The 23,620-nt window shown below is 36.0% G+C and overlaps 1 protein-coding gene across 2 annotated transcripts in view; it reads left to right on the forward strand.

Annotated features, from left to right (window-relative positions):
- The window catches only part of OLA1 (Obg like ATPase 1), a 99,596-nt gene that overhangs the window by 38,988 nt on the left and 36,988 nt on the right, over positions 1 to 23,620 (forward strand). For both annotated transcript variants that reach the window (XM_071747316.1, XM_071747317.1), the window contains exons 5-7: positions 7,784 to 7,959; positions 19,849 to 19,929; positions 20,193 to 20,290. In XM_071747316.1, the coding sequence (XP_071603417.1) occupies positions 7,784 to 7,959; positions 19,849 to 19,929; positions 20,193 to 20,290 (355 nt within the window). The remainder of the gene's footprint in view (positions 1 to 7,783; positions 7,960 to 19,848; positions 19,930 to 20,192; positions 20,291 to 23,620) is intronic.

Genomic DNA, 23,620 nt, shown 5'->3' on the forward strand with positions numbered 1-23,620 from the left:
CCTTTTTGGCTTTTCAGCATTTTGCAGGGGACCAGGCTAGGTTCCAAGGGCCTGTTCTTGTTGCAGTTAACACTGTTGTATTTGGGTAAAATCTGAACAGAGGTGCTATTTTTTTTTCTAGGGAATTTGTGTTTTAAATAATTTATGTGGTATGTCAGCCATCTCAAAAGTTTTACACTGAGTGCTGCCTTTCTTACGGTGAGTCCATGGAGGTCACCATGTGCTCTGATGCTGGGTAAAGCCTGTTGCAAGAAGAGTAACCAAGGATTTTGTCACAAGCACTATTTGGAAGGCATTGCAGTGATAATATTTCAAATACATGATCAAGGGCAGTCAGAGTGAGCCCTCTGCAAACAGAGGCTTGAAGGGCCTTAAAGATTTATTCCTTCAGCTGCCAAATAATGTCCTTTACTCAGTGTGACCAACTTGATAGCAAATCTCAGCAGGTAAAAGGTTTTGCCTGCAGTGTTGACTACATCCCAGTGGTGCTAGGATGAAAGAGCAATAGCAAGTAAACAGATTTTACATTTGAAATAAATCACTAATATTTGTCAGACAGACTCAAGGGTAAGGGCTCTGAAACAGGATTTTGCAGATAAGCTCACAGGAGCTACTGTCTCAGTAACAACTTTTCTGTGTTAAAAACTGCTTCCTGTAGGAACAGAGTCACGGTTTCTTCTGCTGACTTAGATGTCCTGAAGTGAATTGTTTTGCCTCAGTGTTTCCTGAGGATTGTTCTCATCTCTCACCTTGTGCAGTACTTGCTTGATGAGTACTTTCATGCGAATGTAATTTCTTCTTATGCCAAAGAAGTTGATACTACAGTAATTTAAAATCCTGTATAGCTGCTACGTTCTCATTGTGTGTCTGCCAGTGCAGAAGGAGACTTGCCCTGTTTTGTCAAACACTCCCAATAGGTTTGGTGTTGAAAAGGCTGCCATTCAGCTGCTGTTCCAGACTTTCGGGGAGGGGTGCTTGGCTTGTGATCTCTTGAGTGATGCTGTACTAGGGCATGGCAAGGTAAATGTAGCTGCTCATCTTCTAGAAAGGTAAGTAAGGAATTCTAATTGTAGTGCTGCACCAGTCAAGAAAGCCCAGAGCAGCTGCTTTTACTTTCCTGTGTCTGTATAGCCATATGGTATGCATAAACTGTAACGTTGTGTGCAAAGTAATTAATGTCTCAACTAATATTCTGAACTGTTTTCTGTTGCTAAAAATCAGCTAAACTTTAGAATAAAAACAAGTGTTTTTAATGGGAATTAAAACCTTTTCTTATATTTCTACGATGCAGGTAAAACAAAATAATTATTGCAACAGTGACTGCTTGCATTTTAAATAAATTTATACATATTATTTTAAAAAAATCTAGTTAACTTTAAAATATGTAAGTTTTCTTGTCATTTAGGGTTCTGTGAAGCTGATCATCAAGAGGGTTGCAAATCATTGGTGGTTTCTATTTTCAGAGTTCCACATCCCAGAGTAATTTGCTTTAATTTCACCCAATTTAACCTATACTTCACACCATCACCATTCAGCTTTAATAGCTATGTTCCATGCATAAGAAAAGCAGATAAATGTCCACAATTAGACTGCAAGTGATTACAACTAGTTAGGGCTTTATGAAGACAAAACTTAAAGGGCTGTAGCACAAAACAAAGCCACAAAAGATGTCTGAAAAAATTCTTTCTTCAGAAGTCAAGGTTTACTTACAGCATTTTATTTAATGTTTTTGTACTTGATTTTGCTTATGTTGAAGATGTAGGCAGGTGCACCTTCTTCAACTGAAAATTACTCTGCTTTAAAGAGTATTAGGTTTGTGTTACAGGTGATTAATTTCACTTGAAATTGGCTTTCAAGGGAAAACATGCTAAACCTACTTTATTTGTTGTTTCTTTGTTAACACATACTACATTTAAGAAGCTTTAAAATGTTGACCCTGGTAGTATTCTTTTGCCCTTCTAATGAGTATACATAGTAAAATATGCCATCATCAAATTTTTAGAACATTATAGAATGTTCAATATACTTTTACCTCAGTCAGAAATAGCAGTATCTTTTACGGTTTAACCCTTTTCAGTACTGATGGTAACACATCAAGCTAAGTACAGATATTGCTTATAATCTGATTTTTTTGACACTTGTAGTCTTGTTTCTTTTGATAGGTCAAAGAAATACCCTGCTTCTAGCCCCTTGCCTCCTAAGTTATCCTATTTTATATCTTTTTGTTCTTCCCCCGTTTCCCACCCTAGTAAGTAGCCAGATAGATATTATTGCTAATTTATTTCAGGGCTTATTACAAGGGGTGTATTATGTGTATTGCAATGTGCTGTATCAGTCTGCGATGATATGATATCAGTCTCTTTTTGCCCAATAGTTGCTGAATGTGTGCAGGAGAGGAAGTGCAAGTATTAATAAGTCTTTAGGTCTGGCTTTTGCTGATGTTATTCAACATTCTTTTACAGCTTATTGACAAAAAAGGCTGGTCTTTACCCTAAATACTGATGGGAGTTTCAGTTTGTGGTGCAGTTCAGATTCTGATCAAATTGTAAATATCTCTCTTACTTAAAGCATAACATAACCAAATGCAGTTGCTTGTCTGTTATAAATAATATAAGATGTAAGATGCCGTTATGTAGAGTCTAATGTTAGCCAAATATTTTGCTCCATTTTACTTTAAGGATAAGAATAATTAAAGAAATGAAGTGACTGGTATATAAAATATAAATTGATCTTGAAGATATTAGTCAATTCCCGTAATTGCAATTAACAGCAGAATAAGGTAAGTCTAGTGGTATTATTCTGATTTGGTTTTTATCTCCTTGGTGGCAGCTTGGAGCCTCCAGAAATAATAAAGTTTTAGCTATAGGCAGCTTCGTTTTTGTGTCAAACTAGTTTTTTATGCTATATCATAAAACTTTCAGTCCAATCAGCAACTACATTTAAATACTGCAAATTGTGGCAGCAAAACAATAATTCTGCTGATTAGCCCCTTTCCATTTCTTGTAAGTGAACTGTTTATGCTGTTGAGTACCTTTTGAAAAAAGAAAAAGCCAAAACAGCCTTGATTAGTCAAGGAGTAATTGGATGACTTGATTTTAGCAAGAGAATGAATTGGTTGATGATAGCCTGTAACTAAGTGTAGTGGTTCTGTTCAGATGAATACATAACATACAGTCATCAGATCTTGACAGGTATAACATAAGCAATGCAAAAATCTCTGGAGGCTGAGAGGTAAATTTTGTCAAAGAATTTTGAAGCTGATTCTCAAAAGAAATAGAAAGAAACATGCATACCATTAGGTGATACCGTTTCAAAAGTGGCATTTGTTACTGCTATGCTATGTGCATATTTATCTACTCATACTTTTGCATGTGAAGAGAAGATACTGTTTGTGTGTCCTGGCTATCATCAAGACCTGACAAACAGAGATCCTGCTCTTCCTTAGGGAAAAACTAGAGGTTTTACATCTTCCCCAGCCAATCATTCCATTTCCTGGGTCTTTTTTTGTCTAGTATCACTTGAAAGGAAAGTGCAGAACTAACAATCACTGCATTACTTCTTCAATCCTGCTTTAAAAATACTTCTCCCCTCTTGGTATTATATTTGAACAACTTGAAAAAAAAATTGTCATTGCCAGGTGGATTCTGCAGGTGCCCTGAGGGCAGCAAGAGGGAGTAGGACCCAGTGCAAAGCTCCTGCTGCTCTTCTTGCTATAGAGAAAAGATCCAAACTGCTTCCCTGCACTTTAAGCTCACCATGCTTTGACCCAAGCATCCCTGGTAAAGTGCTCAGTGGAAGGAAAATCCTTCTCTGAAATTGGAGAATCCTTTAAATTTGGGCCCACTAATGACAGAAGAAGGAGCTGGGTGTGACAGTGATAATTTCCAACCTCCTTATTTCTGGTAACTTCAAGTTAAGTCATTACTTTTGGTATTGCTGTTAGATGGCAAAATGAACTCTGCTGTTGTGTTATGCTTTGCTATCTTCCTATCTAAATACTTGCCTTGTTTTAATAGCAGTATCTGCATGCCACTATAGCATTATGAGAATTTAACACAGCAGATTTGTTTACTTAGAGCAAGATTGATTTTTCTAATTCTGTAGTATTTGTTATTCTACACCGAAGGAAGAGGCAGGGGTGTATCTTTCAAGTAAGAGAGCAAATCCATCAGCATTTCATGGGAGATGCTTAGGGACAAAGAAACCTTAGAGGTAGGTTACTTGAAATATAAAGGATAGAGGTAGATTCTGCTCAACTTCTTTTTGAAAGGTTGACTAGCTTCTAATAAAAATATGTATTACCTCTAGTGGAATACGAGACACCAGGGAAGTTGCAGTCAATTCTTTAAATAATGAAATTACTGATTAGGGTTTCCCAGCTGACCTTTCTGTATTGCTGTATCCATATTGGGTAAGATTTGTAGATTAATATAGTTGTTAATTTTATCTTTGTAAGTTGCAAACAGTAGACTCGTTTTCTATTAATTGTCCTATTTCATGAATCAGTTCTACAACTCCATTTTTTTCCTACCTAAATTTTTAGACCAGGGACTGGGTAAAACATTTCTCTAAGAGAGACAAGGTTCTAACTAAGGCTCATTCATCATAGCAGTGCCTCTCTTTTCCTTTCTTTCTTGTGTATCCTGTTGTCTGGCTTCTGGCTGGGCTGTCAGTCAGGACTGGTCTGTTTTAGTTTAACTAAAGTCAGCACTGATAAACCCTGAACAGGAGATTCACAACTCAAGTTCAATGCCTGTTGCTTATCATGAAGAGTCTCTCAGTTTATGCCAAAATCTGGAACATGGATTCTGATTTGGCCTTTTGAGCATACAAAATGTTACACCTAACCCTTCCCTTATGGACTGCGGCCATCTCAATGGGAAGAGATTTGAATCTCTTTCTTCTTGGTGTTCCTGGTAACTTGAAAAAAATCTGCTGTGATTAATTTAATGGATTTCCTATCTATTTAGAAGTATGAGCTTTTTCAGCACAGCCATGGATAGATTTTTCTCCTTTCCAAATTAAGAAAATGCACTTTTCCTCTAAATGTAGAATTTGAGCCCAGAATGGAATATAGAAGTATATAGACCCATTTCTTCCATAAGAAGGGGCAAGCAACCTGGTGAGAAGGAGAAAAGTCTAACCTGTTGCCTTGAATAGGAAATCATCAGTTCAGTAGAGAGGCTCCTTATCTGAACAGGCAATTGCCTATTGCCAGTTATGGGTCTCCTCATGGATGCTGCCAAAATGAGCTGCAGGATGGCTGCTGACACAGGTATGAGGACAGCTGATGGGAGGAGGAGACTTGAAGAAAATACAGGCAAAATGTTGAATTGTCCATTGGCTAAGGTGTTTAGTGGGCTGAGAGCTGAAGTATAGGTTCAGTTTTGATGAGATGGAATTACATAAAATTAATTGGGTTTGAATGAATAAAGAGCTGGATTTTTTTTTGTGAAAAGGAGTGGAAAGATGTGAAGGAGTGAAGATAATTGTTAGAGAAGTATTTAACTGGTGGTAAAGAAAAAATGTAGCTAATTATTTATATGTGGGGGTGTTTTTGTTTGGTTGTTTTTTTAAATACTAATTCATCTTACATTTGCTTTTTCAGTAAAATTCATTCTTCCTTAAAACCAAAACAAACTTTACCTTATATTTTTCTGTTCTAAATATGAGATCTTTATAGTCATGGAACTTTTCTCTTGGGTTTAACAGTGTGAGGTTTTTTTGGTTTTGTTTTTTAAACCGGAGGATACCAAATGGAGAAGGAAGATCTAAACAACTTTAGAATGTATTATTAGGTGATAATGGACACTTTTTTCTTAATAGTAGGAGGAAAGTCAAACTTTTTTTTTTTTTTTTTTTTTTTTAAGCTGCAAAAAAGCTACTAATTTGTTGAGAAGGCTGGCGGGTAGATTTTTCTTTGATCTGTATGGTGACATCTTCCTACTTTCCCCTCTTCCCTCCTGCTTTTTATTCAGTATTTTTCTTGAACATCAGAACAGAGCTGTTATGTTTTCTAGTATCTGTTGATCCAAACAGCCCACATCCATCCCTTAGAGTCAGGTGCACAGACAGGGATTTATGGAAGGCAAAGGCTACAGTATCTCTCCTGTAACTGCCTGGGGTGGTTATGCAGTAAAGTAGTGAGTTTCCATATGGCAGAGCAGCCTCTTTTCCTGTCATGGCCAGTATCAGAGTTGGATCCATGGCTGAGGTGATTTTCCATTTACCAAGGCAGCTCATCGATCATCTTTGGAAAGAGGCAGCTGCTGGGAGTGGAGGCAACTTGTAGTACCTACTGTTTGAAAGACTTTTCAGAAACTTATGCAAAAATTATTTTGACTTATGACTGACAACATTTTAAACCTGTTTACCACGTGTTTTGATGTAAAATATTTATTGCTAAAAGCCTCTGTTTTCATAAGTTAAAAGAAAATACGAACTTCAAGGTGTGCATGAGAACAACCCCAACTTGCTGTCTATCAGTTAAGGGGTTGTTTGTAGTTTGCCCTGTTTCCTATGTTATATTTAGTACCAGAAATGGCCTTGGGTTTGTTTTCCCATGTAAAAACCAGTTGATTTTCATTTTGGTAATATTAAAGTAAAATTATTTTTGTGGTGGATTTCGCAGGCATATCTTTAATATTACAGGCTAGGCATGCAAATACTCTGAAAATTGGTCCAGGAACAAGTAATAAACTGTTACAAATTGTTAATGTTTTTATTTTTAATATCTCTGATTTTTTTGAGGTGAGGTTTTCTTTGTGATGCAGCTTATCTGTTAATGTAAATCCTAGTTGAATTATGTTGCCAGATTGTCTTCAGAAGGGCATGAAGTCAGCACACATGCTTCAGTAATATCTGGTTGTTTTACCCTTATGTTTCCAGTTGGCAATTTGAAATTATGGCTTCAACTGCACTTTAAATATGTGATAATAGCATGTGTTTCTAATAAGGGCCAGCACCATTTTGTTCAGATAGTGTGAATGGTTGTCACTCATATATGACAAATGCACCTTCATCTGCTTCTTTGATGGCCCCCTAAAAACCATACCCTCAAATCAGGCCGATGAAATTAGCTGCTGTGTAAATTGTGTGTCTGAGTGGTTCATTATCTAATCACCGTCAGAACCACAGTGATAAAGTAGATTGAAACAGGGGCGAGGTCTGCCAGATGATTTCAGGCCTTTTTTTTCTAAGCCTTGTTTCCCTTGGAAACACCAAGAGTCATTCAGAACTTCAGCATTCTTTGTCTAGAACTTCTTTTTTTCTTAATGCATAAAATTGGTCTGCCAGTGAGGGCTGCCAGGGTGATTTGTAAGGTTTTCTTTCCATGAATCTTTTAGTCATTACTGCATGTATTAAAATGTTCTGTGATGTTCAATTTAGCTACTATGTTTGCTACTGCTAGGTTAAATGCTGTTAAATACAGTGGTACCTATTTTCAGAAAAGTGTTTTAGCTTGTTCCTATTTAGAAGAAACTCCTAAAGATGTGTTAAGTGCTCTACTGAAATGGCAAAGTGCTGTGCTTTGTGTCTGTCTGTATAAAGCTTTGGATTCTGAAGATGATACATAAATTAACAGAACAAAGCAGTATGATTATAAAATATTGCAGGTGATGCTTGTATCCTTGCAGTGTGACAGACCTCGTGACTTTACTGTTTAATCTCAAACTTCTGTGACTTAATAGTATGCTGTATGTGTGTATATATATATATACATATATATATATATTCTCTTATTTTTAGTTTAATGTATAATCTGTATGTTCTTTTGTTTCAGGAGCATTTGAAGATGATGATATTACTCATGTTGAAGGAAGCGTAGATCCTGTTCGTGACATCGAAATAATACATGAAGAACTCAGACTTAAAGATGAGGAGCTGATCTTGCAGAGTATAGACAAGCTTGAAAAAGTAGCTGTAAGAGGAGGAGACAAGAAATTAAAGCCTGAATATGTAAGTATCTGACCTATGAAAGTAGGTTACTAAGTACTCTCTGTATTGAATTGAAATGTTTGTATTGTTTGAGTTCCATTATTGATCTCACACATGGATAATATGAAACACTAGTACTATTTTCTGTGTATTTTCAAGTAATTATTATTCTGAGTTGGAAAGTGGTTAGAATAGATTACTTGCTGTTTTGACAGCCTAAGGTTTCACTGATAAAAGCTAATTGTAATTTAAAAAATTTAACTGTTACTTTCTTACTGACACAGCTTTATGAGAATTCCCAATGTTTCATCAGGTTTTCATCAGTCAGTGTTCAATTGTAATTTAAAGTCCAGCAGTCTCTTCTGAGTTATTCTTGCTATTAAGTTCTAGTCTGATTTTGATACCAGAATTCCTCTAGCCATCAAGTGTGGTTGCACTTTGTGTCTTTGACTGTTAAATAAAGACTACTAGATGAAATTACTTTTAGAATGTTGTTGTGGAAAGCTGCCTAAATGATCTGTTATCACAGGGTAGTAGTGGTGTTTCTTTGTGAATTAGAAACTTAATAATTATCAACTTCAGAGTATGTTTTTGCAAATTATTATTTTACTGCCACTTGACTAGTGAATCTGCTACATTTTGCCTGTCTAGTTATTAATTTTTCTTTAATATTCTATAAATATTTCAGGTGGTATATAAAGTGCATTCTCTAATTATTACAGCAGTATAATAGGAATTCCATGGGAAACAGATTATTTATATTTAACAGTTTAGTAGTAAAAAATACTGTTTTCTCCCATGGCTTTTTAGATAGCAGGTAATAATAAAAAAATTTTGTCATACCAGTGCTGGTGTTTAGTTTGGCAGCACTGAAGTGCAATAAAATTTGTTGGCCCTAGTGTTTGGAAGCCAATAGGAAATGAAAGTGAACACCATCCCTCTCCATAATGTTAATCTTCATGGTGTATTGTTAAAAAGCACTTTTTGGTATCTTCTGTTGGTGAAGCACTGCTCTTCATCAGGCATCTCCCTGTGCTGGGTAAGAAGACAGCACTTCTTTGTGACTGCAAAGGGACATAACTAAAGTGTGTTAAATAAAATTCTTAATAATCATCATGTAACTAATTGGCAGCAGGTACAGTTGCTTCTGTATGCAGAGCTGCTGTTACTAGTTTTAGAACAACAGGAAGTTGGTATGTATTTGAAAACTGAAAATGTCAGATTATTCTTCAGTCAAGGGAGACAGTAAATAAAAAATCAAATCTAGAAATGCAATTTCAATGAGTAATAGAAAACTTTAGAATCTGCATTATTAATCTATCTTTATCTGGCTTTAGTTTCTCATCCCTCTCTTTACCTATTTCTTCAATCTGCTATTGATCTGTAGTTCACCTGTCAAAATGACTTTGCCACCTTGTGTTTGGAATTTACACATCCTCTCATTCCTTGGGTTTTTGATCCTCTCTTTATGAACACACACACACAGCAAATGCCAGGTCCTTGTGTTGCTCCCCAGTTGTGCTCTCAATAACAGCTGCTACACTTGACTAATCTCAACTGAGTTTGTAAACAACAATAGAGGTTTCAAAGGCATTAAATTCCTTTGTTTCATGGAAAGGGGTGGCTGAACAGAGGGGAAAGGCACAAATTAATTCTCCTCTTGAGACAAAAGCTGCATGTAGGAGCTACAGTCACTAGGGAATCTCTTCAGGGAAGTGCTGTCTTTGTCATGTCTTTGAGTCCTACTGATCTTGGACCTTCTTGCTTGTCTTCCTTTGTGAGTTGTATGCTTGAATTGCAAGGTAGACATTAGACCTTAGTAAAATTACTTCTTTTAGTGGTAAAGGCCTCTGAAAGCTCTGTTTGGCTACTTTTCTTAGTAAATCAGTCCCTGAGCCCACTTATGCAGCTTTTAGAAATAGATCTGTGTAGTTTTAAGATTGTAACAGAGATTCATGGGCTTTTCCAGCCACTAGATGGGTTAATTTCTACATTCAGCCACTGTGTTGTGTGAGGCACAGTTTGCTTTGCCATGTTTCCTTTAACGTTTTGTGTCACAGAGAAATGCTCTGGTTGCGTTTATGGAGCACACTGCATGATTAACAGTGCTGCAAACGACTTAGGGGTCTAGGAGGAAAACCATATGGGACTGGTGGAAAACACATATGCCTCCCTAAAAAGCAGTAGCTGAAGGTTAGGATTGTATTTTGGTTGCATTTTCCAGGTAGTTTGTTGGGCACAGAGAGAGCTCCTGGTCCACCATGGTCTGTAATGTTTCCATGCAGCTTGCAGCTACTGTTCAAGGCTTCCACTTTCTAGGGCAGAAGAGACAGTGTAGACTGGAATTTTTATTTTTTTGAGCAGGTTGTCTTTAAAGAAGGAAGGAGCTGGGAGAAAACTCAGGATTTGCTTTTTAAAGTTATTTACCAATATATTATATAGCCATTGCTAATATTCTGTTCTTAACATTGCAGAGGTGTGCAACAAAAGGCTTTGTCTGTGCTCTGAATGTTTGTCATAAAAAGTAATTTTTCACTTTCAGAAAAACTAGGGAGGTTACAAGGGAAAAACTTGGTATTTGCAGGTTGTTTGGGTTTTGCTTTCTGTTTTGTTTTTAAGGCACTGTTAAAATTCACTTTTTTCGTTGTTTGCCTTTTCCCATCCTTTTGGAAGTAATTTAAGGGAAAGACACTGAAGAAATTGTTGGGAATTTTAAGTAGTTGAGAGTTGGAAAGTTCTGTGGTTCATTCAGATAAAGATACTGTAAGCTCTCTTACCTGGTTCACTTTCAAACCCTTCAGTGGCTTGCTTTCTTCTGCTGATGGTTTCTCTGAACAAAACCATCTACAACTTGAATTAATTTTTCGTTTCTTTCACCTTTTTCTGAGAATGCTTTGACGTCCATTCAGGAAGAAAATAAATAATATTGATCTCAGTCAAGCATGTTTTTACATTGGTAGTTTACTGAGTACAACAAATAACCTTAATATGAAAGCTAAGGAGGAGTTACTGATTTCAGAGTGGTTATAATCTCCATGTCACGTGTACAGAGTTATTGTTGGGGCATAACAGGGGATTTCACTGTGTATTCATGGAAACAAACTCGAAGTGGAATTCATTCTTCTCATTTCATAAGTATGAATTGTCTGCTTTTGAGGATTCTCTTTATCTCTAAGTCTCCACAACTGTAATTTGGTATTCTGAAATCTCTAAAAGATTCTGGAGAAATGAGAAAATTGTCAGTCTGTATCAGCCAACAGTTCTTCAAATCCGAGATTTGCATTTGATTGCCCAACTTCCTCTGTTCTAACTTGTTAGTTGTGATTTTTCCTTCTCTTAAGCCCACATTACATACAGGTGGTAAGTTCACCTTTGTGCAGTGATGTGGCTTTGCAGCTGAATACAGTGTTAACTGTTGGTGTCTCTCAGAGAATTGATTTCTTAGTCCCCTGTCAGCAGAAATAAAATAGCCAACTGCTGTTAAGGAGCCATCGATGAAATAATTTTCAAGTTCTACTTAAAAATCAATGACACAATATGGTCCAAGATCAGCAACATGTAATGTTGACATAGGCTTGGAATAGCTTCCTTTACATGTATGTTTTTGTCTGTTTCACAGGTGTTCTCACTGCTGCCTTAGAAATGAGTGTCTGTTCTTACTAAGGGTGTATTGTTAGCTTATTCAGCTGTATTTTGGGTGGCAGGAGATTTCAAAGTAAAATATATATATATGAATTTATATATCAGCATGTACAATTTTTAAAAATAAAAAAAATTTATTTAGGGATTTTTCAGTCCTGGAGACAGAAGTCTTCAAGTTAATACAATGTAATATGGTTAAGTGAACATTACTGCAGGATTATTTTACATAATCCTTCCTGCATGAGTCAACTCTATTCCTTAGAGATCGACATTCTGCAATAGACAGGTGTCCCTTCAGCCCTTTTTTAGTGTGCTGAATCTTGAATTCCAGTGAAGACTATTTCTTAATGGTAATGGGATTGGGATTTGTGTATCTGGCCATGAGAATATTATTTATAATTGAGTTCCATGCACATTGTTGATGTTAGTGGTATGAAGACAAAATCTTTAGGTCAGTATCAATGTCTGCAGTGTTTGAGCTTCCAATTTGCAGGTGAAATTGACTTATACAGTAGGTCAAGATCAATGTTCACTGCATTTGAGCTTAGAGTTGAAAGAGGGGTGCTCTTACAAGTCCTACAAGATACCTAAATTCCATTTTTAAAGTCTGTCGCTTTTAAAATAAGCTGAATTTTCCAAATCAAGCACATTTTGTTAGAACAAAAGTAACTGCAATTATGAAAAGAACAGTTAGAGACTTCTTTTAAATGTTATGGCATCAGAACCATCTAATGTGTATCTAACTTACAAGAAAGGCATCAGGCTTTGTTTTGTTACTTTGAGTGATAACTAATAATAGGTATAATGATCTTAGGCATGTAGTATAAGCATCTGTTTGCAGATATGTGCTATGAGGAATAAAGAAATCTTCCTAATGATGTTTTAAGTAGAATCATAGAATATGCTGAGTTGTAAGGGACCCATCAGGATCATCAAGTCCAACTCCTGTCCCTGTGTAGGGCACCCCCAGATTCATACCATGTCCCTGCTCCTCTCTTTCGTTTGACATATTGGTCCTGTCTTGGTAATACAGTAATTATTTGAAAGATACTTTTTTGTTCATTTGAAATTACTGACACAGCGTGGAATATACTTCACAAACAGCAAATAGCTGGTAGATAAAGTTTCTTCTCATTATCAATATATACCATGTTAAAACACAGTGAAAATCTTTCCTCCCCACAATATTCTGAGGAATGGGATGATGTGGAGCAGAATTCACTGACCTCAGGCTGCAAGTGCTTGCCAGAGTTCTCATGGATGAGTGAACTAATTTTTCTTCCAACTGATGGTATCAGTTGGGAATTTTCACCTTTCATACATTCTGAGTTGAAGATAAATACAGTGGTGAATTGAGTGGGGTTTTTTTGTTTTGGGATGGGGTTTTGGGGCTTCTTTTGTCTCCTTTTTTGAGAGTTTGAGAATTTGTTCTACTGGAGATGGAAGGAAAGGAGCAGCATATGTGTACACTGTTGACATACTTTCTGCTGATGGCTGCTACAATTAGCAACTTAAATGTTAAATCATAGGGAATCGAGGAAATATTTATATTCTTAATGCATATAATTATGCCTAAAATCTTTAGTGGACCATTTACTGTGCTTAATGTGGTATTTAGAAGAAATTAAAGTTCATTCTGGGAGAAAATTCTGAATGTAACAGGAAAATATTCATGGCAGATGTTTGTGAATTAATCGGTAGTAAAGCCTGACTTAAAAGTACATAATGTGTAAATACACACATTTGTGTTACTGATAGAAAGAAGTCAAAGCTTAAATACTTGCTGTCAAAGGCTGGTCTTTACTGCCTAGGTTTAAGCAGTGGCTTAAAGTAGTTACTTTGATAAATAATGTCTGTCTGGGTATACAAGCCACAGTGTAATTTTAATATAGTACGTACATACACCAAAATATGGTGTATGTACCATATACATACTTATATGTATATATATGTATATCATATCATATATATATATATAATCATATATAATCATAGATATATATAATATCATATATAATATTGTTGTAATAATAAAATTGTATTCTGAAAAAGACACCTTTTTCAGTTGGCTTAATTCACATCTAGAATGAATACGTTTACACACAGATTTATTTGGAAATAAGTGTGTGTAGGCTGATGCATTAAGAAACAGTTGAATTCTTATGGAAGATGTTCTGTTGTACTTTTCAGTGCAATTTCCCTGTTTTAAATTTTTGGATTGCTAAAAATGATCACTTGTAAGTAGACTGCTTTCTATATTCTTACCTACATTTTTCTTCAAGAAGTTACAAGTGACTATACAATCTTATGTATAATGTCTTATAACTTGCAAGGATCACCCACACAGGAAATATTTGGTGAATACTGACATGAATTACATTGCTTGGAAAGCTTGTAGGATGTTGTGGGTCTAAGTACTTGCTGTCGTTCATAAACATTATTGGCAACCAGCTTTCAGTAAATCTTGTATCGTGTGCAGCTTGTACTGTCTCTGTTTAAGGTATTGAATAGAAGGATAACACACTTGTCCTAAATCCATTACTTCTTCCATTGTATTTTTATTAAAGTCAGCGAGCAAGGGAATTGTAAGAGATTAGACATTGTTTTGTATCACAGAGGAGCTCATTGTCACTCCAGTTGATTCAGTACCTGACTTGTTCTCTTTCTTAAGAGCTTATTTAAGCACTTAACACAATTGAAAAACACAGATCTTTCCCTTTTTTTTTTTTTTTTTTTTAATTGCAAATTTTGTCTTTATTGTCCTTTAAAATACCACTGTTTCTAAACATTTTTTTTTACTGTAAATTATTGCTTTGTCACTTCAGCCTCACTTTTAAATCACCAGGAAAAACCTCCAGGAAAAGTGGAGCTGTGGCTATGCAAAATAGACCTAATAGTAGATTCCCAAGGAAGTCATGAATGGACAACCTTGCATTGACAAGGAAATTGGTGTGTGTACAGTAAACAGGTTTTGGAGCAGTGCAGTTTAACTAGTTATGAGTACTCTCTACTGCAAGTAGTCTAGTTCTTGTCTGTATCTGGAAAACCATCATAGCTAGTTTGGAGACCAGCTGAAATACTAATTATTATCTAGTTTGATCTGTTGCATCTCCCAGTTTTATTCTTATAATTGTGGATAAAATCAAATGTTTGTTTTAGGGGAAAAAAAAAGTTTTTTTCTAGCTGAAGAGAAGTGACTGTAACTTGTGTAAGTTGTGCCAGTGATTCATTATCTTTACTGCTTAGAAATAAGACACAGCTTTTCTCTGTATTTGCCAATCTTCAAGTTTCAGCCTTTTGAAATCTGCATGCTAATGTGAAAAAAACTGTACTGTGTGTTTTGTTGGTTTTTGTTGTTGTTGTTGTTAATTGTATATTTCTATGAAATATATAAAAGTACGAGATTTAAGAAAAGTTAGCCTTCATATATAAGCACTTTTTCATAACCAAGATTTTTCTCAAAATTTTCACTATTTCTACAGAGATAAGTGTAGAATTATTCACAAGGGACATGAGCCTGTTTATATGTTCAAAGATGGCATTAGAATTATAGTTACAGTACACTTCCTTCACTTGCAGCCCTCAAGTCTTCTCAGTCCCTCCCACAAGGGGGAAGTCCTCTACCTAGGAAATACTGTATTCACCCTTCCTTGTCCCTCACTTAGCAAGTGTATGACCTTGAATTTATTGTGTTGGAAAACATTGTTTGCTTTTATTAAATAATGTTGTTAGTAATTTACTGTTCTCAGAATCTGTGTCATTAATGTGGTCTTTTTTAGGCCATTGATGAAAAGTGATAGCTAGCAAAATGCAGATGATTTGTTTGGAGTGCCCCCCCGAAACACACTGACTGGATTTTCTATTTACAGTTATATTCTAATGCCTACCGGTCAGGTGATGTTGAATGCATTTAGTGTATGCAGTGTTTTTTGAACTAAATACCTTAAGTCACAGGGCCAGATTCCTTAGGGAACTCTGAACATATTAATTATACACTACTGCCTTCGTTATTGATTATGCTGTGCTGCTGGGTTCCTGTATGAAGCAAGAGGAGCTAACCAAGAGCTACAGGTATCATTTAGGTGCTCATAAAAGTTTTCTGAGGAGCAGAGAAGTGAAGATGATAGAATCTTGAACAACTGAAACATTTTAATGAAAAGTATTTACCTGCTTTTGAAGGGTTTCCAGGGAGCTGGTCAGTTACTACATTTTGGGAGTTCTGAAGGGAAACGAATGAGGTGCCGAGAAACACTCTGCACATCCCAGCAACAGCTCCTTCGGCGGGGGAAAAAAGCCTTCTGTACTTACAGTTACTCTTTGTAATTGCAGAGGCTTTTGCACTGCCTGCAGAATCATGGAGAATTCACTTGCACTTTGAAGTGTGAAGTGATAATCCTCACAACTGCTTACTTCTTTATTAAATTTGCGGAAGTTAATTACATGCCCTGCTAATTTACAACAAAAAACTCACAATTCTCTGATGCCAAGTAGGCAAGTGAGTTTTCCAAGCTCCAGTTTAGTCCCTCATGCTGTGAGAAGAATTTGGCATTGGCACACATTATTACTATCATCCATCCAGAGAGTTTATTAATATATGCACATTTTTCTACACAGTAGTGTCTCATGAGCATGTCTTGATAAATCTCCTAAATGCAATTTAAATGCATTTCTTCATTGTACTTTATACTGTTGGACTTATTGTTTAAGGCCTGCTTAGTGTTTGTGGATTGACTACTTGCCACCTTAGGGTAATGTGAGCAGGACATAAATTAAAATCACTGCATTGCATATGGCTGAATGTAGTAAGTATTCACGTATCCTAAATGCATTGCCAAGTACATAGTCAGAAATTAGCCAGTGTTTAAAACAGTGGTATTTTTTATTCTGTGTCTTAACAGTTATAAGTAACTTGGATTTTCTTAGGGGGGTTTGGCAGCTCGTTTAAATGATACTTTCTACAATGTTGCTAGCTGAAAACCAGAACAAGAATCAAAATTTGTTCAAACAAGAAGTGGATCGTTCTGCTGGTGACAGATTGACCTCGAAGTCAATCTGGAACAGGGGAGGCCAGATCAAATGGAATAAAGTGGATCATTGCAGTATATTCTGTTATTAAGCATCTTGGAGTTAACTAGAGTAATGATTAAATGTCTTTAAATGATGATTGCAGTGATAGTGAAGATAAAAAAGTCAGTTCATAATCTTTCACCTGGCCTAAACATGAACAATGAATAAAGGAAAAACTGGTGCTACCTGAGATATAACCTGACACTGTGGTGGGGTTTATTTTTGTTATTTGGGCAGCTGAGTGCAAAAGCATTATGAGGAAATAGTTGCCCTTCATATATAATCATTGGTGTTTAATGATTTCTTGTTAAGGGATCATATAAGATTTAAATAGGACACCGGTGTTGATACAGGGGAATCTCAGTTAATCTTCTTGGTTTTTTGTTTGTTTGTTTGTTTTTGTGGTTTTTTGTGGGGCTTTTTTTGTTGTTGTTGGGTTTTTTTGTTTTTTTGTTATTTTCTGGACTTTTTGCCATACTTTCTGTGTGGTGCAACTGTCCAGATAGACCAGCAAAGAAAAGTTTACTTGTGCTGAATAATTATTTCCATATTTTTTCTTCGTGCCCTCCTGCCTCACCAGTTTTAGACTTAACTGCTATAGTTGCTTATAAGTTTCCTTCCTTTTATCTAAAGAAAGTTTTCCAATGCTTTGGCATCTTCTCTGCAAAACTACAATAAAAATTGTAAGTATACAGCTGTCAGTTCTCCCCAGCATATTCTGTTGTTCGTCAGCCTTCCATGGAGAAGTTAGTTGTGTAATTTCTCCTTTAGAACAAAAGTCAGAAGCAGCATCAAGTCAGGTACCTAGATGAGAACTCTGGAAAATTAGGTCTTTGCCAAAATGGGTTTAGATGTGTTACTTTAGGTAGCAGGTGAATGTGGAAGAGAAGTTTTGAGTGGCAGCTTTGTGCTTAGGTAGGTTTTAGAAGGAACAAATTTCATTGGTATGTTGATGCTTCTACAGGTTCTGTGTTCTGTTCTACCCTTACAGACCAAAAAACCCATTTCACTGCTGCTTACGCCTGCAAGATCGGCTTTGGTAGCTTGTACTATGATGTCTTTTCTGTCAGCTTTTTTATCAACTCAAATTTAACTGCAATAATGCATTGCTACTGTGAGGGAAATGTAATGCTGAGAGTAACATGGTAGATGTGGTCTGTGCTTACAGAATTAGTTAAAAACCCAAAGTAGTGTGTAATCGGAATTCCTTCAGTGCTGAACAGGAAGCTTGTAGATTGTGTTGATTTTATCTGTCTATTTAAGCAAAAGCTCAAGATAAAGATCTTAAATTAAAAGTACCCATCAGTAGAATTGGTTCCCTTATTATACAGAGTAATTAAAAAGTAAAAAGTACATAGGGTTAAAGATGAGATGGTACCACTGTTTTCTTCTTTATGTGTAATCTTGTTGCATGTCTCTACATAAGCTGTTCTGGCCACTCATCACAGTAACCAGCTGGGCCATTTCACCTGCTGGAGCCATTAAAGAGGACTCTCTCCCCCTAGATTAATCCCCTCCGACATTAGTTTTTTGCTCTGACAACTGGAGCAGGCATTCAGAATTTGCAGGTGGCCAGTGTGACGCACATAATTGCCTACAATTTTAGGCAATGAATAAAAATGGTCTACATTACTTGTCAAAGGTTGTATATGCAGTGCCAAGTGAGATCTATGGGAAGCCTTTTAGGGTTTAAAGAACAGTTAATAGCAAAGCTGCACAGTGCTTTTTTAATCATAATGCATTTGTAATATAGCACTTTGATCTTCTCCTTGTAGGAAATGGTGTTATATTAGCCATTTTTAAACATTTATGAGTGAAATTCAGTTATAGGAGAGTAAAAGTGATTATTCTTCAGCAGAACATGTTAGATTTCATTAAAAGTTCTAGCTTGCCCCTTCCTTGTTAAAATCTGTGGGGAGTCCTGTTCCTGGAGGGTTTCAAATCAGGATCTGAAGATTTAGAAGAGCTTTTTCTTTGTTTTTCACTAAAGCAACTGCAAGACAAGAAAAGGCTGTAGTAAATACTGATGTTATTTGTGGTTGTTTGTAAATGTACTTCAACCGCATAGCATTAAGTGCAAAAAGTGTTGTGTGCTCAGTGGTTTAGGGAATGTTTTCTTGTATTTCAAAGATCTGAGTTCTCAGTTGCGTCAGTTATAACCTAACAAATGCATTATTTAAAGCGTGATCATAAATTATCTACAACAAAAAATAGGCAACTCTAAAATGTACTACTCCTAGAAGAGCCGAGTTTGACCTTTCAGACCCAAGAGCCTTTTATTAACACCTGCCTGTAAGGAGAACCGTGCCACACGCAGCTTTCGGATTCACGACCACAAAACTGATGAGGAAAGGCTTGAAGGGTTCAGTTTGTGTCACTTGCTGTTTGCCGTTTCCATTTCACAGATGATTAATCTTTCTGTGAAGAAAGGCCAGAGAAACAAAGCACATTGGGCTCTTCCTGCAGTTACTCCTTCTGAATGCACACTAGCTTGCTAACTAAAAGGCCTTTAGATTTCCTGCCGAGAGAGATGTTCTGAAAGTGAATGCAGCTGGTTGGAGGTCACCAGTGCAAGGCTCTTGCCATTGTGTAATGGAGGCTTTGGCAGGTTTCATTTTGGGGGGAGGGAGAAGGTGTTGGCAAAAAATTAATGCGGAATAAAAAGGGCTTTGGCCATTTGAATTAATTTCTTGAAGGGTGGATCATCAATAATAGGCTCAATTTCTTTTGCTCACTATTTAAAAAAAAAAAAAAGAAAAAAAGATATTTGCTGTGTTTTTTTCCCACCCGTTCCCTTGTCTTAATGGCATGTTTATATTGTACGTGGTCTCTCCCGCTGGATGCTGAACTGTCGCGTCTTACTGAGTTTGAAAAGCAATCTAAAACATAGTGATTTTTTACGTATATTTTATGAGCTCTGCTAATTTTTGTGGTGGTGAGAGATGATGCTTGAGTATCATGTATTTAACTTCCTAATTATGGGATTTGTATCACTTTAATAATCTATATTGCTCCTTAGTGACTTTTAAAGCAGCAATTTCTGGTTTTCTGGGAGAGTAAAGATGTATTTTTAAAAGGTATTATCTAATTTTAATTTGTATGTATGTTTTCAATCTTAATGTATACATGCCTTGTTTATGGAAGAGAATGGTCTGATATCCAGCTGAGTTTTTGACTTTGCTTTTTCATGATTTTGTGTAGGATGTAATGTGCAAAATCAAGACCTGGGTAATAGATGAAAAGAAAGCTGTCCGCTTCTATCATGATTGGAATGACAAAGAGGTAGGCTATAAATATCGTCCCATGAATTGACTTCTAATTTTTATACCTGTTACTGTGTTTTTTTAAAGGTTTTTTTTAAGATTTCCTATTAAAATATATTGAATGTTAATTTTTTTCAGCTCATTCTGTGTTTATCAGTGATCTGTATATTACACTTTAATTCTGTTGCCTTCTCAGACATGCTATGAGGAAAATGGCCATAAATTTAGCTCAGGCTGGTATAACTTGGTTTTAAAATTCTCCTCCTGTATTTTCAATTCTAGATTGATGTTTTGAACAAACATTTGTTTTTTACTTCAAAACCGATGATCTACTTGGTTAACCTCTCTGAGAAGGACTACATTAGAAAGAAAAACAAGTGGTGAGTGTGTTCAGGTTAATTATTTATGTGTTACACATTTTTCAGTAGTGAATAATTCCTTGCACGTGAAGATCACCAAATATTTAAAAAAAAATAGAAATAAAAATTAATGCTGCACGTTTGTTACTTGTTATGCTCCCATTGATGTGCTGTTTGAGTACAATGCATATGGTGAAACCCCAAATGAAAGTTCAGAATGGAAAAGAATATGCTTTTTTTCCTCACACGTAATTTCCTTATATACTGCGAAGAAAACAGATTTGATTTAGAAGTACTGATTCAAATAAACATAGTTTTATCATGTTACATAACTGATTGTCTGAACAACATCTTCATTCCAAAGGAGTGAGTTGAATGCCATTGGAGTAAAGCTATGCAAATTGCACAGAAATCTTTCAAACTGTGGCAAAATTGCACGTTTTTATAGAACTCTTCTGTTTGCAGTTGGTTGCCTGGCTTCCTTGCCACTGATTGCAGTTTGCTTATGGTTTGCAGGCCTGTTTTCATGGGCTTCAATACCATCAACAGTGCACATTTTAGTCAAATATTCCTGACATCAATATTATGACTTAAGTATGTGATGGTTACAAAATCAATCTACCAGACATTGAATGAACAGGATGAAGATACAGTCCTAGCATGGTACACATGTGGTGGGAATCAGCTGTTGAGAAGCACAGCATTTACCATGTCATTGGCAGCTCTGGATGGCATAAATATTTGGCTGGTGGAGGAGTGAACCATTTAAGCTAGTATATGATGAAGAAAACCCTATAGCAGTATATTTAGTTTTAAAAAAACCAACATCCAAACAACAAACTTTTTGTTGATACTCTGATCTTCAAAGACTGTACATATATATGCCTTTAACTCATCCAAACAAATCAAAAGTTTCTAAAGCAGAATATCTGAATTCTCCCAAAGTACACTCTCTGTTTCTCCCTGTACTTCATTAAGTACTTAGATGCACATGGTTTCAATTTTCCATTAAAAATTCTCATTTCCATATGATATCAAAGAGTGAGAAGGCTTTAAACTGAAAAATAAACATTCATAGACTGGAAGCCAAAACAATAATTAATGTCAGATGGTTAACTCCAATAAATCATTAGAATAAATTCTGTGAAATTACTGCAACTAAAACTGTCCTTTTGATACTCCAAGACATTTTGTGTTAGTGTTGAAGAACAAAATTTAACCTATTTAATAGCAAACCCTCTCAGCCCAAAACACAGACTTAAAAATAAACTTGATAATCTATGTGATAATGTGAGCTTTCCATGTAATTTTAAATTAATTTTTTTCTTCTTTGAATGTTTTTTGGGTATGATGATTCAAACCTTAAAAGTGGTTCTACCCAAGGAAGTCTTTAAAGTTGGGACAGTAGTATTTATTTGCTGTTATTGCCAGGTGATATTTTTTTCTGTGTAGAAATGTTGAGGTTTCCTGAGGTTTGCTGTAACAGTATAGGTGGGGAAGTTTATGTGAAAATGTATGAGTTGGTTTCCCTGTCCAAAAAAGATCCTCACACCTGTATTTGGATGATTACAGGTAGAGCTCACTGGCTCTAATTGTACAGTAAATGCCATTTCCCAGACCCTAATGGTAGACAGACTACTTAGGAGACGCCAGTCTGTGATTTAGCTGTCGCCAGCCACCCCATGTTTTTTTGTGAGGGTAGTTGCAATGATGACATAGTTAAATCCAATTGAAAGCACATCTTTGTATAGATTGCAATTTTTAATTTGTAAAAAATCAGATGTTTGAGTTGAGGAATCATATAGTGAAATAGTTTAACCGTTTCTACTACCATTAATGATTTAGTTTTTAAAAAGTATGCCCAGATCTCATGGATGTGAGTGTAATTGTAGCTGAAAGATCAAAGCCTGGGTAGCTGAGTGATGTTCCAGAAGAGAATTTACCACATAGCCATTTTCAGTACAGTTTCTGCCTCCTGCTGTTCCTATTTTCCCTCAAGCTAGCCATTGACTACCCCCTGTGCATCCCTGCTCGTAAAAAATGATTGAGGAAGTATTTGTCATGTATTTATGAGTGGGAAACATTGTGTGATAGGGAAAGGCATCTACTAGAACCAGAAAGATTGCCATTTTCTTTCATTCAGCCACTCTGCCACAGCTTTAAATCCTCTGTTTATGCAACGTAGCTTTTATATTTAAGAGCAGAATAAATGTTTTCTATGAAGGATGCTAAGGGTAGGCTTTTGTCAGTTGTGTGGTGCAAGCAGATGTAAATGATTAGAATATGTTTTACTGCAAGATGACACTTAATTTGTGATTTTTGTTATTATTTTGGGGGGCAGAGGTTTGTATTTGAAATGCAAGCCACATTTAGACTAGTCATTCGACTTGAAAAAGTTTGTTTTTGAGCTTAATTTATAATACAGCTGTAACAAAAGTAAGGTCAGTGCAGGAAATGCTCAATAGTAAAATGTTTTCATAAGACTTACAACTATAAAAGTGTGTTAAACAGCAAAGGAGAAGAGATACTTCTTGACTGTGGGTAGAGAGGAAAAATAAAATTGTCTTTATTTTACTGGGTTGCTCTTTCAGAACGTTTCAATTGTTAGTTAAAACACACTTACATTTAAGTGCTAACAGGTTATTTTTCAATCTGAAAAAAGAAGAAAACACTGTGAAAGATACAACTATTGTGTGTTTGAGTAGGTGTAGTGACCTTTTGAAAGATGTAAAAGCTGGAATGGCTCCAGGCAGTTACTTGGGGGTTTTAACAATGTTGAATTAGTCATTCAGTTGATTTATGATTAAGACCTAGCCCCTGAAGAGAGGCTGACATGGCAGCTGTGTTAGTTGCACTTGTGTTATGATCAGATGACAGTAATCACGATGTCGTATGGGGGAATCCACTGAAGCCATTCGTATTGCATATTGCTGAGCTCTAAATTAATACTTAAGCTGTTCTTTTAATAATTCCTAATGTTTTTTACATGGATTTAGTACCTTAAGATGGTTTACGTGCATTCGAGTTGGCCAGGAAAGCAGTCTAACTAAGCCAGTTAATTTTCAGTTAAAACTGCTTTTTGAGTCAGAGGATGTCACGTAAATCCAGGACATGAGATTTATCAGCCCCTCACCTAATTAAAGGTTTATATTTTAGTCTTGCTAAAGAGGGTACTTTCAGTGGGTCATAATATGTATTCTAATTATGAAATATAGTGAGCTAGTTAATGAGTAGGCTATTAATGAGTAGACCATGCTTAGCATACCATTTGATTCAGTGTTTTGGACTGATTCTTCCCATTGAGCAACAGGAATACTTTGTGTCAAAGCTGCTTGGGCTGATCTTTTGACT

Source organism: Heliangelus exortis, chromosome 6, assembly GCF_036169615.1.
Source record: "Heliangelus exortis chromosome 6, bHelExo1.hap1, whole genome shotgun sequence".
In the NCBI taxonomy this organism is placed as follows: Eukaryota; Metazoa; Chordata; class Aves; order Apodiformes; family Trochilidae; genus Heliangelus; species Heliangelus exortis.